The sequence below is a fragment of the Porites lutea genome, chromosome 7, assembly GCF_958299795.1.
Source record: "Porites lutea chromosome 7, jaPorLute2.1, whole genome shotgun sequence".
Taxonomy (NCBI): Eukaryota; Metazoa; Cnidaria; class Anthozoa; order Scleractinia; family Poritidae; genus Porites; species Porites lutea.
In genome coordinates, this window is record NC_133207.1 from 19,636,805 (window position 1) to 19,656,817 (window position 20,013).

The 20,013-nt window shown below is 40.6% G+C and overlaps 2 protein-coding genes across 2 annotated transcripts in view; one reads left to right on the forward strand and one right to left on the reverse strand.

Moving 5' to 3' along the window:
- The first annotated feature begins 3,797 nt into the window (after positions 1 to 3,797).
- On the forward strand, positions 3,798 to 10,003 carry LOC140942920 (uncharacterized). The gene has a single exon (XM_073391941.1). It carries the CDS (start codon positions 3,818 to 3,820, stop codon positions 7,697 to 7,699), a length of 3,882 nt encoding a protein of 1,293 aa, XP_073248042.1. The 5' UTR covers positions 3,798 to 3,817; the 3' UTR covers positions 7,700 to 10,003.
- A 6,327-nt stretch (positions 10,004 to 16,330) lies between these two features.
- The window catches only part of LOC140943830 (uncharacterized), an 11,743-nt gene continuing 8,060 nt past the window's right edge, over positions 16,331 to 20,013 (reverse strand). The window contains exon 7 of the mRNA XM_073392941.1: positions 16,331 to 18,246. Coding sequence (XP_073249042.1) covers positions 18,026 to 18,246 — 221 coding nt within the window. The 3' untranslated portion in view covers positions 16,331 to 18,025. The remainder of the gene's footprint in view (positions 18,247 to 20,013) is intronic.

Here is a 20,013-nt window from a genome sequence, read left to right on the forward strand (position 1 = left end):
CCCCCTGCCCCTTTTTGCGCCTGCAACGCAGACTACCTTCATCTATCCACTTCGTGCCATGTGGAACGCAAGTCTTCAACTCGTCCAATGTAAGCGATCCACGACAGCCTTGGATTCTGGATTCCACGCCATAGATTCCCGATTCTAGGTAATGAATTTTGGGGTCCGGATTTCCCAAAATGGGGCGATTCAACACACCGGCGAAAATGGGTCAAACTCTCCCATCCCCTTAAACGCCAAGGAAAGCCTGATACTCAGGCCAGAGCATCTCTGTGTACACAAATTTTTGCTTGTGTGAATTAAACGGTGCCTGAAATACATTGTAGACTGACAGGTCAGTTAGGCGCTTTGGATGATCTGCGACAAAGAGCAGGGTTAATATGGGAGTGAACACCCAATTGCTGGTTTTTACTGTCACACGTTCAAAAGTAATAATAATAATCATAATCATAATAATAATCATAATAATAACAGAATTCATTAATAACAGAATGATTGACTGGAGTGACTGACGCTCTAGGTGCATGGTTTGCGCCAGGCTGATGCACAAAAAGAACACCAGCAAAGACTGTGATAAAAGAGATAATAATACTAATACTAATACTAACACTAATACTAATACTAATACTAATACTAATACTAATACTAATACTAATACTAATACTAATACTAATACTAATACTAATACTAATACTTATACTTATACTTATACTTATACTTATACTAATACTAATACTAATACTAATTTCCAAGAGGGGGACATGGGGGTTTACGGTATTGCGGTATTGGGCTTTTTTTCATGCGGTATTTCGGTAATTTTCATTTTAAAGTGCGGTATTGCGGTATCATCTAGTTCTGCGGTATGCGGTTTTTCATCATTTTGGTTGACGGTATTCGGTGAAATAAGATTGTTCACGGTATAACGGTACCGTTTATTTGCGCTTTCATTTCGATACAATACGCAAAACAAAACACAGTAGGACATAAAGGTCAATAAAAGTTAAAATTCAGAAGTCTTGAGACATAACAGTAAATGATTACACCATTTGTGGGTCATTTTGTGACAGTTAATGGTCGATAATATACAATGTGATTGTTGCTGCATCCAATGATAATGAGTCATCTCAAGTCACCTTACCAGGCTTTTCGATCTGTGTACTTGAGCCGGTGGTAATTCGAGGTCTTACACGTTTTCTCACAATGGCTGAGATCGCTGAGGTTGAAGGCGGCGTGGTTATCATTGACTGTGTGGCAGTTTCTTGGAAGAGGGCGAAGGAGGCTAACATTATCGCAACAAGAATAAGTATAGATGTCGGGTTTCGAGAATTAAAATTTGGTAAGTTTGCCTCTTACCGGCGCGGCGTGTGAGACAGTCGAGACAGAATTTTCGAGGCGCAGGAATTTTTTTTCGTTATCAAAATCCTTGTATGAATTTTTTTTCATTTAATTTTCCCTTGCGCGAATATTTTTTTTTGTACTTCGCCCCCCCCCCCCCCCCCCCAATAAGTTTTCTAAGGGTCAGTCACTTATCAAAACTCGCACTAGACGTGCGTGGAAAGGGTTTGGATTGGTTTGTTTTTCGCGCTTTCAAGAGTTATTTTTATTGGAGTTAATTAGCTGTTGGGTCCACCTACCAAAAGGTTGAACGAATGTAGTTTACTTTTCCGTGAAAATTTGCGAAAATTTTGCTAACTACCAAAATATTAAAAAAAAAACATGCACATCTGGTGTATAAATGCCTGAGATAAGTAAACGTACTAGATGGAAGCAACCATAAGTATGCGGAAACGATTATAAATACGATTAAAATATGCGGTATCGGTATTTGGACAATTTTCGACGCGGTATTTCGGTATTTGCCATTTTTTCTTACGGTATTACGGTATTGGGTACCCCCCAATGTCCCCCTCTTCCAATGAACGGGGCCTTATACTGGAGGAAACCATAAACATTGAAGCAATACTTTTTCAAATACAATGACTGTTAGCTACTTTTTAGAAAGTCCGCAATTAATTTTTAACCTACACAACCGCTCTGTGGCGCTCTCTCAGCCAATGAAAATTGTATTCATTTGATCGCCCCATGTAACGGTATCCGGAAAATTTTTGCTTGTGGAATACGAAGTCCTTGGCCGAGTTGTTCAAAGCTGGGTCAAGATAACCCAGGGTTTGAATTCAGGTATGAGAGCTTATAAAGCAAATTCAGTTTATTTTTTTATATTCTTTTCGTTTACAATTTGATGGTAGAACACTCTAAAACTGGAATAGAGAAAATTATCCGAGAAAGTGCTATTGATAAAGAGAAAAAGACACCTGGGTTAAAATTTAACCATGGTTTAGTGCCAGTCGGCTTTCGAACGACTAGGTCGAGGCTTGAATCCGGAATCCAGCTCTCGGAATCCGGAATCCCACTAACGATTCGAATCCCGAATCCCGAATCCAAGTTCCACCGGCAACAAGTACAGTACTTCGAAGTGGCGGAATCCATATTCCAAGACCGTCTTGGATTCCCTTACGCGAGCAGAATTTGAAAACCAGGCTGAATGATCCACAATACTCTCCAAATTCGTTGAATGACTAGACTGAAACTGAGGATTTGTCATGTCACGCCTGGGAGGGAGAAACGTGACAAGTGTTGCACCAAACGGTGACGAGTATTGTAGATTACGTGACAGGGCAAAAGAGACACTTTTTAAAACTTTGAGTAAACAAATTTTCCAAAAATGTATTTTTTTCTTAATTGGAAAGTTCTTGTTTCTTTACTCTCTTCTTTTTATTGTTTTTTTTTTCTTGGGGGGGGGGGGGGGGGTAGGTGGAGAGGTTAGAGGGGGATTGGGGACTTTGCTCGATCTTTTTTGTCTAGCTGGCTCTCTTAGCTTAAGGCCCGCTCTCTAGTTTCCTTTCACATTTCGAGCTGTTTTGCACTGAGTTCATCTAATACCTTTTTTATTGCCCAGTTTTCATGTCCAGGGGAGGCACTTCCTTATAAGAGGCTAATGGGTATGTGCCGCTGGATGGGGTCGCATTTTCACGACTGGATTGACTATAATGGGGTTGCATTTTCAATAGAGTAAATAAAATTGGGTCGCACATTTTCGGTGAGAAAGTTCTTCATATTTACGGAACGTACTGTAGGTGAAAGTAAAGTGACAATTCATTTTAGGATGACCTATTTTTAGACAAGATTGATAAATAGAAAGTGACTAGGATGGGGTCGCGAAAATTACATTTGCCCAAAAGTGACTAAGATGGGGTCTATAACTGCAGCCGCAGAATAGACTACAATGGGGTAGGAGCTCTGAGAGGCCAGGGGCACCAACCCAGCAAAAATTAATCCAAGTACCCCCCGGGTTCTCATAGCAGACGGAGGGGGGCATGGCACGAAATGAAAGGAAGGTTACGACGGATAAAATTAATCGCCTCTCTGAATGCTCACGTGCTTTCTCAATTACGCTCGATCGGCATGAGATACTAGCTTGCTGCGTTTAACTCAGAGAGGAGTTTGCTTCACCCGTTCATTTGCAGATCCAACCTGTTACACTTCTCGTTTTTTTCTTCTCGGTTATGAAAAAGCGGGTTAGGAGGGCCAACCTCACAACTACATAGACTCTACAGATGTAGAGTCACCGAGCGGAAGAAATTATCACATGTAGGGAGCAGTGGTACAAAGTTCAAAGACGTCACGCAAGTGAAGGCACGTGACTGAAGATTGTTTTCGCTTCCGTGTCACAATATCCCGTCATTCCCAGAATCATAGTGTTCCTAGAAAATCACTCGAACAAAAGAACCTTCTTGACGTCTTTGGACGCCAGAAGAATATGTTTTACTCCAAAGTTTATACTTCATTCCTGATGTGTTCAGTGTTCTGCGTTATGTGTACAGATGCAAGAGAAATGTATGTTTCGCCGGGCGGAAGTGAAACCTCGAATTGCACCGAAAAAGCGAAGTGCACACTCGACCGAGCTTTACAACTCGCTTCTGGTCTAAACTCAACGACTATATTTGCGAGTGAAGGAAACCACTCGCTTAAAACAAGCCACAATTTTACCAGGATCGCTTCGTTTGCTCTCATCAGAAGTCGTTCCCGTGATGACGTTCAAATAACTTGCGAACCGAATGTCAGCCTCTCATTCTCCCTCAGCGAAAACATCACTTTCGAGGGAGTGAAGTTTCGAAAGTGTGCTGGATGGCATCGAAGTTCTGTCGGAGCGAAAAAAAACTATCCAAATCTAGAAGGCGCAAAATTCAAGACCGCCTTAGATTTTCGGTATTGCAGAAACCTTCGAATGTACAATGTTGAAATCTCGTCCTGTCCAGGGCTTGGCGCTAATCTGTATGATGTTGGGGGCATTGTGAACTTCACAAATTGTTCGTTTACGGATAACTTCATTTCGCAAGAAAGAAGGCACAACGGATGGGAAGATGTAAGTGGCGAGAGTGGAAAGTACGTTTACTCAGGTGGGGGTGTTTACGCTATATTAAATCTGTATGGGTATGATACAGTGAATGTAACCCCTAGCGAACACGACTCGTATCAACACAACAATAGCTATGAATTTACAGGCTGCAATTTTCTCAGAAACAGAGCTCTATGGTTGAACGCAGACATAGCGGATGAAATCAACACACCAGAACGCCCGTTTAGCCGTGGAGGAGGACTAGCAGTGTATTTCTTAGGCAAAGCAAGTGGATGCCTCGTCAAGATCAAGTCCTGTGTTTTTGCAAGAAACAAGGCATCTTGGGGAGGTGGTCTTCAGGTTGAAATGAGTGGGACGACACAGAATAACACCCTTGAAGTGGAAGCAACAGAGTTTAGTGAAAATTGCGCTTTATTGGCCGGTGGAGGTGTCCGAATAGGAAACTTGCTTAAAAAGGGAGCTCAACTCCGTATAAACCAATTCAGGATGACCAACTGTTCATTTGTAAATAACAACGCTATATATGGAGGAGGTGGGTCACTTTATGGAACAACAATTCCCCGAAAGTTCGAGAAGCATACGCATCCCTTTGTGACTCAGTTTTATTTCCTTGGATGCCATTGGCAGGAGAACGAGGGGAGTGTTGGAGCTGCTCTTGCTGCGTACCTTTACAATGAAAACGAAGATCTTATTGGACCGGAAGTCCCTTACCACGTATGTTTTCAAAATGACACTTGGTTTCGTTTCAATAGAGTTAACCAGCTTCACCTTAATCTGACAATTGGACAAGGAACTCTTTACAGCTTGCAAGTGCCTCTGATATTCCAAGGCAGTACGCACTTTATAAACAATTCTCAATCTGCGTTACTCCTGGATGGGTCATCAGCTAAAGTTTATGACAGATTGGATTTCATTGGCAACACCGGTGTAAGGGGAGGGGCGATAGCAATGTATGGGCGATCGAGAATTATTTTGCAGGAAAATACCTCTACATTAACATTCGAAGCGAACAAATGCAGTGACAAAGGTGGAGCACTGTACATTCGAGCTCCAGGAGCACCTCTGGTAAGCTATAATTCAACTGGTGCAGACATGCAAGCTTGTTTCTTTGGCTATTCTGATTCGTCAAAGGATTTTGACCACTGGAATACAACTGTTGTCTTTAGAGATAACAACGCATCTTTAGGACACGCAGTCTACGCCACAACACTCAAAAACTGTCGACGAGCGGGGGAAAGTCGACGACATAACAGCGTATTGAAATGGAAGTTTATCACGTTTGCAAACAGGCTTTCAAATTCCACCTCCCTTCGGCATATAGTTGCCACGGATCCAGTGGAAATAGTACATCATGAGAGTGATTGGGAGGTATCGCCAGGTGAGGTCTTTGATGCTACTGTTCAATTGTTTGACGAAGTTGGAAATCTCATTCCAGGAATTGTTGATATCACTGTTGAAAACTCTTCTGTTAAGCTCGCAAACCCTTCACTCTTTCTCACCACTCGGGGCAAAATAACAAACATCTCCTTGCTCGGAGATGAAGGAAGCAGCTTTACCGTGAAATTAGGTTATGCGGGTGGAGGTCAAGCTTTAGAAGAAATGGTTGAGAACGGTGTACTAAAGAAATGTCATGCTGGATTTAAAATTGACAAGAACGCTTTAAAATGTGAATGCATGAAGGCTCAAGGAGTATGGCATTGTGACTCTGATGGAAAGACAGTTTACATAAAAGAAGGGTATTGGGCTGGACATGTCGATGGAGAGTTTGCCACCTATTTCTGTCCAACGGGATATTGTAACCCTTCCACTTCCAACGACTATCGTTATAAATATAGAAAGGGCTCTGTGTGCAGCGATACCAGAAACCAGAGTAGTGTTCTTTGCGGGAAGTGTAAGAACGATTCGTTCACAGTTACCTTTGGAAGTGAACGCTGCGTCCAAGACTGTCCGAATTGGCACGTGATAATCGCGTTATTTGTTTGCATATTATTCCTTGTGGTTGTCGTTGTGGTGATGCTGATCGACCTTGATATAGCTACAGGTTATCTGAACGCTTGGTTGTATTCATACCAAATCATGAAGTTGCTCACACCTGATGGTTTTGAATTTGATCCGGTGATCGAATTTGTCATAGCTTTTACCAATGTGCACGTAGACATTAGCGACCACAGCTTCTGCCTGCTCAAAGGTTTAAACGACGCCGATAAACTTTTCACTCTGTCTCTTATTCCCCTCTTTGTATTAGTGGCTGTCGGTATCTTGAAGTGTTTAGTGGATCGTTTTCCAGACTGGTGTTTCAGCAGAAAGGTCCTAAGAACGACGCCCAATGCCCCATACCGCGCTGTTTGCACTATTTTTGTGTTGTGCTATACAGATATCACGAGAATATCTCTCACAATCCTGCGTCCCGCCAAGATTGGATCAAAGACGTTTCTTTATGATTACGGTGGATACGAATATTTTCATGGAAGGCATCTCGTGTATTTTATCATTTCCATACTTTACATTGTTGTGATTGTACTTCCATTTCCTGTACTTCTCTTGTTTCGTCCGTCCCTGACCAATTTCTTTCGTCCAGTGTTCGATCTAAACAGATGGAATCTTTACCTAGATGCATTTCAAGGCTGTTTCAAGGATCAATATCGGTGGTTTGCAGCTTTCTATTTTATCTGCCGACTGGTGATCTTGCTACTTAACCTTTACCTGCCAACTAGTCCTGTGAAAAGGGTTGTGTTGGAGGGTGCCTGCATTTTAATCCTCTTTATCTTTGCGTTGTTGAGGCCTTACAAGGGTCCACGTGACGTTACACAAGGCGAGCAAGACAGAGTGGAACGCAGGGAAGTGAGACAAGATAACCCGGCCAGGAGAAGGATTCACGGAGGGGCAAGAAGGAGAGGGAACGGAGAGGACCGAAGGGGAACCAACCAGGCTGGCCCAGAGAGAGAAGAAACCAGTTACGAGTGGATCAATAGGTTAGACATACTTCTTTTGACAAACCTTTCTCTTATCACAGTGATCAGTTCACCACTTGCCACTGATAACGACAACAAGGCCTTAACAACAGTTGTGAAAGTTTTGGCGTGGGTTCCTTTAGCAGTCTTGTTCGTTCTAGGCTGTCGAACATTAAGAAAGTACTGTAACGCAAACTGCGTCCCCGAAGAGGATGAACAAAGACCCATCTTGTCTACATCCTCTGTTACTCCATATGGAAGTCAAGCCGGAACTCCTGAAGGAACTTTGGTGCGCCCAAGTTCAAGGGCAAGCAATTCTAGTATTATATAAACGGATGACATTCTATAATCGACTATCTTTTAACGGATACCGCTTGGATACCTTCGTACGGTCGACTCTCTCCCAACGGATACCTCCTGACAACAAACTAGAGATGGTGCGTGCTTTTTTGAGTCATTTCCTGTTAATCTCTATAAGAACGGACAATGTCGCTGAGATAGACACTCAATAGTGCATGTCTTAGCGATGTCCCTGTAGAAGTTCACCGCGGTCAAACAAGAGAAATTTGCAAAAGCTAAGCAAAATACTTCAAAGTCAAGGTTGTTACATTCACTGTATGAAGTTTCATATATTTCAAACACACTGTTAATTTACTCAAGTCTATGAAAGTTTACTAAAAAAGTTCTGTAAGTGTTTGAAAACTGCGAAACTGGTGTTACTTTCGTTGCCATGTGTCAACAGAATTTTGACTCGGTCGCGAAGCGTTTTTAACGAAAAGAAGCTAATTTATATTTGGAGGAAAATGCAAAGATAGTCTTATTAACTAATAATTAACTTAATTAACCTAATTAAGTTATTCTTTTATGCATCCTGGTCAATGTTTCCACTTAACGGTGAATGAAATCCTGTTAGATACGATAAAAATTGCTTCGGAAGTTTGACAGCGGTGGACTCTAGAAGAGACTTGACAGTATGCGAAAAAAAAGTAAAATTTTGACATTAATTTTATTAATTATTATCACTAAAGAATCCTACAATGATTTAAGATCCCACCTGAAATAATATAACACTAATTAACCAAGTTGAGTGGGAAAAATAATGCATATAAAATACATGTTGCAAATTTATTACAGATTCAGGGTGGATTCATTTGCAACATACGCGTAAAGCTGCCGCATTTGCCTACTGGAATTTTTTGTTGTTTTTAAGCCTAAAATCAATTAAAAATTCCAGTGCGCAAAATGCGACAGCTATATGCGTATGTTGCAAATGAATCCACCCTCAGTAGAAAAGAACAAGAAAAACAGTTAACGTACAAGAGTAGTTAAGAATAATTACAGGAAAGCCTCGTGTACAATTTTCACCAGCGGAGTGCGACAAAATCACAAAGACGTGAACGTAATGTCGCCTTTTTAATGGCGGCATATGTAACTTTAGGCCAGCGATCCTTTGTTTCATTGAAACGATTTTTTTTAAGCATAAATTAATGAAGTAAAACGGACAATTCTATATTGAATGATGATTCCTTTTTACTAAGTATTGAACTTATTTACTGTATACAAATTCTCTAGACTGGTCTCAATACATTTCCTCAAAGAATTAGGCGAAACAAGTTGTTTAAAGGAGCTGTGTCACGAAATTCATTCAAATTAGGAAATTCCAAAATGCCGTTGAAATTAAGAGAAACATAAAAATAACCGCTTAAAACTTTAAAGGAAGGTTAAAATAACACAACAGAAACAACAGATGCCACGGATAGGCAAAACTGAAGTAGATTGAAACGGATTGAAATTAGGGTTTTTGAAAACTGTTCAGCCTAACAGTTTTTCAAAGTTGATCCCTGCTGCTTGTAACTTCAAAAATAATGCTCAGGAGACATATGTGTTTGTCTCGGATCTCTGATTTTGTCATTTACATTAATTTCTTTGCTTACTTTACGTTCCATAGCGATTGAGGGCGAGTAATTGGCAAAATTAAAGAAAATTAACTGGACTACCGTGACACAGCCCCAAACATTTTTGCTTTGGTGATCATTTTAATTTATTCTCTTAACCTCTTCTTTAGATGATGTATGGATATTGTTAGGAGAAAGTTGATGTTGGTCACGTTTGGAGCATGTTTAGATTTTTTGTAAATTACTAAATAAGTTGATAAAAGTTGTAAGTTTGACTTCAGTTAACGTAATATCTATAGTTTTCAGTAGTAGTATTTATAGCGGATACATATTAAAGAGACATTTTAGGTGGCCCCAACTTTATAAGAGATTGCATGCTTTTTAGAGAAAACAGACTGTGTTTACTGCAGATAAAGCTAACTGTAAAGTATGGTCTTTTTCAAACTAATATATGAAGCACGAAACAGAGTGTTTCCTCACAAGATCAAACACTGAGAAGGGAGTTCAAAACACAGAGTACAGCGGTGTTTTGTTTTGTAGGAACTTCGAAGTGTTTCAAAATTGTGATGAAATACTATTTCGAATGTTTGATAGTTTTTCTCTCACAAGATGAGTGTTAAAAAGAGAAATTAAGCATGAGAATATGACGAGTTTTTCATCTGATTTACAAACACTCATTAAACATAAATTCCCTTTGTATTTTCTTTATGAGGTCATTAGTTTTCAATATTGATAAATAGATATATGAATATATATGTATATATTATTTTACATTCTGCGTCATCCTGTTTTTGTTAACGTCTTCAGGGGCGTAGCCAGGATTTTTCAAAGGGGGGGTCACAGAGGCTACTCACCAGATTGTCATGTCGACTATATATGGTTTATACCGATGCTCTCCCTCGTGTATCGGCTTGCTCAGTCGTATTATCGCGGCATGAAGGCCCATATTAACTAAAGACAAGAACCGTTGACGAAAATACTTTACAAAAAAACAAATTTTAAAAGTGGGCTTTTCAACAATGGCTTTTACGGCCAAGATATAGGTTGTTTGCTCAAAAGAAGGCCTACCAAGGGGGGGTCACGGGCACCCCAGGACCCCCCCTAGCTACGCCCCTGGTCTTCTAGTTTGGGTTACTGCGCTGATGCCACGTAACGTTTCGTTCCTTAATTTTTTTTGCGATCTTCCCCCAACTCTCCGTAGGAAATTAACAAAAGAAAAAAAACTTTTGTTGGAATAAAAAAGGAAGCCGAAAATGTGACAAAATGAAAAACTAAGTAAATGAAACAGTCGAAAAGTTAAAATCAAACTGTTGCAGGCTTTTAGTTAGTATATATAAGGAAGTCTCCAAAAACATGCCCAAGGCTCGAGCGAAAATAGGAAGCGCTTGCAGCCCCCAAGCATTTTCTGCACTCATGGTTACACATTCGCGCCTGGAAAAAGCCAAGTGATTACAATTAAAAGTAAACAACAAAAACAACAATCAAAACTTCGTGGCAGTACCCAAGTTATCCTCCCACAGCCAAGGAAATGAGGCGTGGAGTTTCTTTTAAAACAGATAAGTCACACACCTTAAATTACGTCCAAAGGGCAGAGTCTGATTTGTTCCTCTCATCGAGCTTGCTGCCCCTGCAATTTTTTTTGGGTTGACGGGGGGGGGGGGGGGGGGGGGGGCTTTATCCTCAGTCAAGGCTTGGCATATATTTTGTGCCTCACTGACTCACGTGAGTGATCTTGCAGTGAAATCTCTTCCCCACTCCCCTTCCTTTTCTGTCGACGCTCTTGATTCCCGCGCGATCCACTAGCGACGCATTAGTTTATACACCTCACACCCTTACGAGGAGTTACTACGATACTAGTACTGCTGTGGAATTCAGATTTTTTGAATTTTCGAGAGAAATATAATACGAACAACTGATGTAAAATTGAAATATTTTAACGTTTTTTTGGTTTAAAAACCAAAGAAAAAAAGCTGTATTGATACAATATGTGTTAATTTTGCGCGGACCAGAGTCACTACATTTCCTTCCGTTTACTGTAACATAATCACACAGTGAAAAATACAAATAATACTCAGCTAAAATAACGGGTGATAAGCTCTTGCTTCTTTCCAACAAGGAAACGCCTCTCTACGATGTCTGAAATGATTCTCGATAATGTGTAACAACGGCGTTGTTGCTTCTTCAAGACTAAAATGACATATCTTTCACTTGCTTTGTAATAAACTGAACTGTATGAACTCGTCGAATGCTTTTCCATGAGTGCATGTGATTAAACCCAGTTTTATTTGGTTCCTAAATTTTCAAAGTTCGCGATATCGAACGTAAATTTTTGAAAGAAAGCAGAATTTAACAGTTCGAAATATCGGGAGTTTCCTGGAAAAATAGAGCGTTCGAAAAATCGGGATTTCACAGTATAACAATCTACAGGCTAATTAGCTTAATTTCTCTTTGAGTCGCGTTTGTCTAACACCTTCCTCCCCCATTCTTCATCTATCTCTTCTCCATAACCTGGGGGAATATTGCCAAATTTTTTTCTCCATATTCGTGCCTTTCTCCTTTGATCAGCCACCCGATCTTCAGCATCGTAAACTCCCTGACGACGAGACTGAGCGATGTGTCTCAAAGCTCCCTCTGAAATGTTAGAAGTTCTATTTCCTCCATCTTGTTTTTTTCTTCTCTCATCCATTTCCTTTAAAATAAACATTTATAAACTAGCCTTAGAAGAGAAATGAAATCAGCAATAAACCCTTATTTTTTCCCCAATACTTAAAAAAATTGTAAAACGAAGCAAGGTTGGCACAACATAATGTTAATTTGGCCATGCACGCCGGAGATCAACAGGCCATTTCTGAGTTCCTAGAATTCTCACTTTCAAAACGAGGCTAAGTGCAAAACCTTTGTTGTGAAAATGAGTGTCAAAATGAGTTTAATTTGCATGGAGAATAAAAAACTCATTTTCATATCACTGGCTTTCGCGCTTAGCCTCGCTTTGAAGAGAGGCTTGAGGCAAATCGCTAGTACTTGGTAGTGGCGTATTGCGAAATTGTAACCATTTATCATATTCAGGGTTAGAATCAGTCCATAGAACCTGACCTTAACTTTATTACGGAGAAATATGGTTTTCACTAGGCACACTTTTTTCATTGTTTTTGTTATATCTGAATAAGTTGAGCTACAAACTACACGAGATCTCAAGCCACTCAAGGCATGACTTCCTACTGAAAAGGCATGCATGTTTTATAAACTACATGGTATTTAACCCTATTCAGACCGGGCATTTGTTTTGCATCCTGCGATAGGGGGGACCTCGAAGGATCCCCCTCTATAATTTCAGAACCGCTTATCCTACGGCCACCAAAATTACACAGAATAATATACTCATCATTCCACCTTCTGAGCATAACTTAATTGACACAATGACATAATCTGACGTCATTATGACGTCATATTGTTAAATTTATTGGCAGAATCCAAATTTCCCTCAAAGTTGACATAAACCTACTTAAAAAGTAAGGTCTCCGATAAAATCAAGAAGTTGGCAACACATATTTAGCAATAGCAGTGATGCAATGATGACGACATTTATCACTAAAAAAGAACTGGTAGCATCCGCCATCTTGGATCACCATTATGAATTATTTAAAGGATATTCCATTTTACTGAAAACCTATATAAATCCAGGTATTTTTAACAGGAAACATGAAAATAATAACGCCAATTAATAACTATACCTCTAATAAAGTGAACCAGTCTTTACTCAAGTAGTTTGTGGTCGCATGGGCGTTCTTTCTTGCTCTGTTTTCCCTGCAGAAATCTGCGACTACGTTTTCTTGAGGGAAATGATTGTTTCCAGTTGCCCCTTGCGATTGCGGCGTTTGTTCATCAGCCGTTGTTTTGCCTTCTACCAATGCTTGATCTCTGCTGAGGCTTTCACATTCCTGAAGGCTACTGCCCTGGAAATTGCGGTGGGATCTAAAGCCCTCTCCACTAAAACCAGAGGTGTGGTTACAACAAGCAGGGCGTTGCCGTCGGAATGGTCTCAAGTCAGTACCTCCAACCACTTTACCATCGTTTCGTTTGATCGACCTCCCAATTTCTTCATACTCGTGACCACGAGCGTTCTGGAAAAAGTTGTGGGAACTGAATCTTGTTCCATTAAAACCAGTAGGGTGGCCACCATCAGGAAAACCTTCTCGTTTTGGTGGTCCTTGGTCGGTTCTTTTGTCTATTTTAACATTGTCGTTATTTACGTGTTCCCCTTTCTCTGTAGCATTTAGAAGCTGTTCATGCTGATAGTTAACAGTTGCATGAGCCACATGTTTTTCACGATCCGATCTTGTAGCGGATGCGTTTCTGCTTGGTTTGTAATAGTTACTGATATCTTTGGGGATATCTTGTGATTCTTCTTGTCTATCCACTTTATTGTCAGTCTTACTCTTCGTTTCAAAAAACAGCGAAGACGACTCGATTGTCTCGCCTTCATAAAAAATCCTCCTCTCTATTAATTTGCCATAATGACGCAAACGAGCTTCCTCTCTAATGTCGTTAGGGTAAATCTCGTTTTCATCTTGTGTCACTTGAGGTAATCGCTTTTTTGTCCCGAAGCGGGAGGCACAGCTTCGTGGTAAAAGATAAATCTCCTCTACTATCATGATTTCACCAGAGTCACTAGTAATTATCGTCTTGTTTGGGTCGCTGGCTGCCGCACGTTGTGCTATCGGTAGTCGATTTTGTGCCGTGGAAAGTGTGATTTGCGATTGCCTGGATAGATTGCCGAACTGCGAAATCATCTGCTCTTTGGATACTCTTTCAGCCGTGTCAACGTGGGATGCGACTTCTATTGTAGTTTTCGGTTGGTTTTGAAGCAGTCTTTGTTGAAATCCCTTGAAATCTTCAAATTCACTTAGATCAAGACTGGAGATGTCTGGAGACAATTCACCGTCTGGATTGTGACGACGATTACCCGAAATTTCTTTCTCCGTACACCTTCGTCTAGCCATTTCTTAAAACAAATAGAATTCTGAGACGAAACTGTGTTCGTGCGATTTGCGAAATGAAATCTCGTGATTGTTCTTTTTATCCCTGTGTGCATTGCTATAATAACAAATCAAATGCTGAGAAAAATTACTAAGAAAAGGCGCACCAATGAGAGCAGTAAATATCTCTCACACTGATTATTAAAAACAATTGTCTGAGCGTACATGTGACGAAAAACAAACTAATCAGAAGAACGTCAATGGCGCACTCCTTTGAAGATTACTAATCAAGCAGCGGCAAAGAAAAATAACGAAGCAAACCTCACGCAAACATTAACAGAGCGATGTTTGTTTACCTTCGTTTGACCCTCTGACTCTGAATTCATGACTCGCTGAAAGAAAGACTGACGCCATGACACACCCTATTTGTATGGCAAAATCATTGGTGTTGCTATGACAACAAAACTGGATTTCTATTTTTGCAACAACCTTACGTATTTCGAAATGTGCTATCTTTAAAGCGACAAGCAAACCATTCTTTGTTTTTATCAAAACATGGGTTATGTTTCATTATTCGCTGAACTTATGACACTCCCTATTTGTGTGGGCGTGCTCTTTCGTTTTCTTATTCAAACGAATACTTAGGCACGCAAATATACTCGTATGTGCGTTATGAATAATGAAGACAGGGTACAGAATGGGTATGATTTGACATACGATTGAGGAAATTTGCTTGGCTGTCCTTAACTAGCCTGATTTTCAGCCGTCCCTTAGAGTCACATACTCGCGAAAGGGACGTTTGAATCAACTTGCGGCTAATGCCGTCCAGTGACGTCACTACCCAAAAACTGGGTAGAGATTTTGATTGGTTGATTGTTCAAACATTGGCATATTTGCGTATAATTGTGACAAATTTTAGCGGAACTGTCATTTGATATTCAGCGGATTGCGTGCTTGCGTGGAGTTCAAAATTTCGACAATCTTCATCGTAAACAGCAAAATTGCCCTTGTAATCGAAACTATGACTTATTCCATTGAACTACGAATGAGGAATCAATGCGGAAAGACAGTTGGTTTTTATTTAGAGCTGCTTTATGGTTTTTGCAGTGTTTATGCGAAGCATCAGTGATCGATTTGTGAGGCTTATTATTAACAAGTTTGTGTCGAGCTAGCAAATGTTCGAAGTTCCCGTCACCTCTACTGTCGAATGTAATGATTTTGTCCCTTTCTTGCTTTCTTTTTTTCTTTCTTCTTCCTTAAGGACCAAATGGCTTCTTTTTAACTGAAGTAAATTGAAGGAATTGCCCCGTGTGTAATTCATTCTTGCGGGGCCGCAATCGAATTTGATTATTGAATCATAGCGCATGCAAACAAAAGATTCGTTCAGAATACTGCATGTAGTTAACAGTTTGAACATAAATAACGATTTAAGAGTAAAACAATTTTGTACCAGGTAGACCTTTCCGGGCGATATTTCATGTTTGCTAGCTGAAAATCGTGTTTTACGGAGTGTTTTAAGGAGTAGTGACGTCTCTGGGCGGCATTAGAGGCAAGTTGATTCAGACGTCCCTTTCGGGAGTATGCGACTCGAGGGGACGTCTGAAATTCAGGCTAGCTGTAAATCTTTGACAAGCTAAACGAAGTTGAGTGCCTGCCCCTTTTCACCCTTCTCACAATAACGCAACCGAGCTACTTCCCTAATGTCCTTTGGGGATATCTCGTTTTCATCTTGCGTCACTTGAGGTAGTCGCTCTTTTAACCCTGTGCGCATTGCTGATACTAACCAATCAAACGCAGAGGAAAATTATTGAGAAAAGGAGAACCAATGAGCGTGAATGTCTCAGCGTATAGGAGAATGAAAACAAACTACATGGGGCACTCCTTTGAAGATTACTAATCAATCAGCTGCGAAGAAAAATAACGAGGCAAACCGCGCGAACATTAACAGAACTGTGTTTGTTTGACCTTTGCTTGACCCTCCGACCCTGATCGATGAGAGAAACACTGACGCCATGCACACCGAATTTGCGTGGGTATTATCTCAACCTCTGTTTTTCCAACTCAACAGCAGTAATATTATTGGTGTTGCTATGACAACAAAACCTGACTTTTATTACGTATTTCGGAATGTGTTAACTTTAAAGTGCCAAGCAAACCATCCTTTGTTTTGATCGAAACATGGGTGGTCCTTTACGATTCTTTGAAGTTCTGACACATCCTATTTGTGTTGGCGTTATTTCTCAAAAAAAAAGTTACCCGTACAAATATACTCATATGTGCATTATAAGTTATAAAGGCAGGGTATAAAGAAAATAAAAATAAAGTTGGTGTGATCGCAACTAATTAGTAAGTCAATTAATGGGTGGATAAGCTCTGTACCCACCAAAACCGTAAATAAACATTAGATGAACCTTCCACTACAACGCACAGCAAAAGAATATGCCGAAGAACGTAGGATCTAAAGAAGACGTGATCAGCAAAAATATACCGGGTAGACACATTGAAATCTGCAACGCTGATCGTACTACGTGAAAATTAACTTTGCAAGACATAAACATGACAGCGATAGAACCCAGAACATCAACCCTAACCACAACCTCTAAACATGCTAAATCCTAACTCTACCTTAAACAGGACCCTAAACCACAATCGTCAGTGATGATATCGCATTCCCTAACACTATAGTTCCTAAGGCTCGAATCCTGGGGTCCGCGCCACATGTGGGTTGAGTTTGTTGTTGGTTCTCTCCCTTGCTCCGAGAGGTTTTTCTCCGAGTACTCCGCTTTTCCCCTCTCCCTAAAAACCAACACTTCCAAATTATAATTCGATCTGGAACGCATGGACACGTTTCAACGAGTTCTTAAGAACTCCTAAGCGCTCTGTGCCTTCTAAACGCCTTGTCCCCCAACGGGACGGGACGGGACGTGATGGGTATGATTTGATACACGATTGAGGAAATTTGTTTGGGTGTCATCAACCTGCTGTAGAAACGTATTTTTAAGGGAGCGAGCGCTCAATGCTTCTTGTAGTCGCAGTCTTTTACAACCTGAGTGAATTTTAGTACTGGCCCCTTTAAACCTTCCCAGTCTCACCCCCAGTCCCAGTCCTCTAGAAGGGGTTTATTTTGCGTCGAAAGCAAATACTCCTGAGGGCGGAAGTCCAGTATGCAAGGATCTCGCTCAAGGGTGTTGATTGCACATTTTGGCCTCGCTTTGGGTGTTCAGGAGGGAAAACCAATAGTTTTACCCATACAGTTATCGCTTGGTGGAGACAACGACGTGTCAACATCTTAAGTGCATGCAATCATAATCATAATAGCTCCCACTTGGTAGTGGTAGTGGTGGTGGTGGTGGTGGTAATGGAAGGGGAAGGGGGAGGGGTGATCATGTCTGGGCCAAGACTTTAGGAGTACAAATAAGAGAGAATAAACTAAATTTTTTGACAGAGCATCCCCGTCTCTTTCATATGGGATTCCTCTAAGGAATATTCCACTAAACCATTAAACAGTGTCTTTGCTTAAAGATAAGTAAGAAAGTGATTTGAAACGTTCGATTTCGTTTTCAATCCCTATTAGGTTATTTCCAAAAAAAGTCGCTCAAAATCCTTCAACTTTGAAACTAAGACCTTTCTATTTTCTTGTTCATTCTCGGAGGTATTTTGTGCCTGAGGAAGTGTATCTCTATAATTCTAACGTAGTTTACACACGCAAACACATGCACATAATTCTCATGTCATTGTTTCCTACGATACACCTTGAGGACTCAGTGGCTCATTCTGGGAGTACACTCAAGTTAACAATCCCGACACACTGTCCTCGTCTCCTTCCTGTATCGAAAAGTTCCTCTTGTTTCGTTTTCCCAACAGTCGCGAGCGATCCTCCCGTTGAAAGCAAATAGAATAATTGTTGAATTCCGGGTTAGCCTGTGGCCTACGAAGCAGCAGTATTACGAGAGGAACAGTAATTAACAGGCCCACCAACACTATGAGGGTTATAAATCCAACGGTCACTGAAAAATAAAATCAAAGACCGATACTAAGCATATTTCTGAGAAATTTATTGCCAATTCCCAAATTTCTCTCTTGTTATTGACTGTACGCTGAACTGCAACCAGAAATCGTCGGATGTACATGTGCCTTCTAAGACATCAATTTGGTTGTCTTAGAAAGAAACAGTAATAGAGAACTATCGGGGGCCCCAAAATGATATTTTAAAATGAAAATCCAAAGAACCTTGGAGACTTGGTTTGGGATTAGAGCTAGGGTATAAGGAAAACAATAACTGAATGACGCTAAGAACGATAGCATGCATTGAGCGCTTACCATTTGTATGGAAAAACCGGAAATTCCGGGGAGAATTCAAATGGAACGGTTCATCACGGAGGGAATTTTCCGTAAGAAAGTAATACCTTTCGAGGTATTACCTTTTTCCAACTTTACCGAAACGACCGAAAGTTTCTGTACCATTTGTTTGGATTACTAGTGCCAGGCTTCATGTCAAGAAAAAGCGAAAACTTTGCCGGTATTTCGGTATTACGGCGGCAACCCAAACCCGTTCCTGTTTTCGGTGCCAAAAAAAAAAAACATTCCGGAACCATTTGACGGAAATTTTCCACCGAAATTTCTGTGCAAATGGTAAGCGCTCAATGGGACCAATTATACGAGGAAAAGTAAGACGCAAACTGTACCATTTATACGAGCATGTCTTATCTAATAAGACGCGTCTTAGCTAAGCCGCTTCTTATTTTAGACGAAATGTGCCGTTTATACGGAAAGTTCGCGTCTTATTTAAGACGCGTCTTATTTTTCCTCGTATAAATGGCCCTATTGTGTAGAGGAGGAGGCTCCGAAAATGGACAATGACGTCAATCGTCTAATAACAAAAAATATTCCACACAATAGAAAACCTAAAGAGAAGCTGCAAAAATCATTGAACTAGTGAAAAAAGAAAACCTCCAAATTTAGACCCCGTTTACAAGGATCCTGCAAAATTTTAAACGGGCAAACACTTGCACGGATCCGCGCATCGTTGGCACGGGAACCGCGGAACCGTGCAAGCTTTTGAACGGCAAACAATAGAGCGATTTTTGTATGACCGTGAAATGAAAAGGCGCGAACAAAACAGAAACAACAAACGAACGGAAATAGAGCAATTTGATTGGTTTATCGAACGGATACAAACGCGCTTGGCTATTGGTTGGTTAAGCGAACGCTCGGCTGAAAAACCTTCATGCCCGAGAACTTTCTAGAAATCAATCGATACTTAGCTTTGACATAATACTGCAACACGAATGGCCAATCGAACAATGCCTTCTCCATATTAGGTTTTTTTCGGCGGGAAAACGAAGAGGCCATGTTTTGATCTTTTCATCCATTGGCTGATAAAACGAATAACGAACGCTTACCGAAACCATTTTTCAAGGTCATACGAAAATCGCTCTACATGTACTGCAATCTGTAACAGATTTTGCACGGTTCTGTGTAAACGGGTTGCAGACGAAGAAAATTCGCCGGTTTAAAAATTTGTCCGGTACCCTGTAAACGGGTTCTTGTAGACAGCGCTAGCTCGTTATAAAACATCAGCGAGAGGATTTAAGCCAATCAGGAACCGAGCAAAATAACATTTTGAATGAATAATAAAGCCTTTTGTATCGAAACGATTGGTGGCGCAGTTGAGTAGGTGACGTTCTCTCGGTCCAACGCCGTCGCAAGTTTGACTCCTACCACGACACCTCTTTACTCGAGGCTCATGTGATTGTCCCCATCTTCAAGTAGAG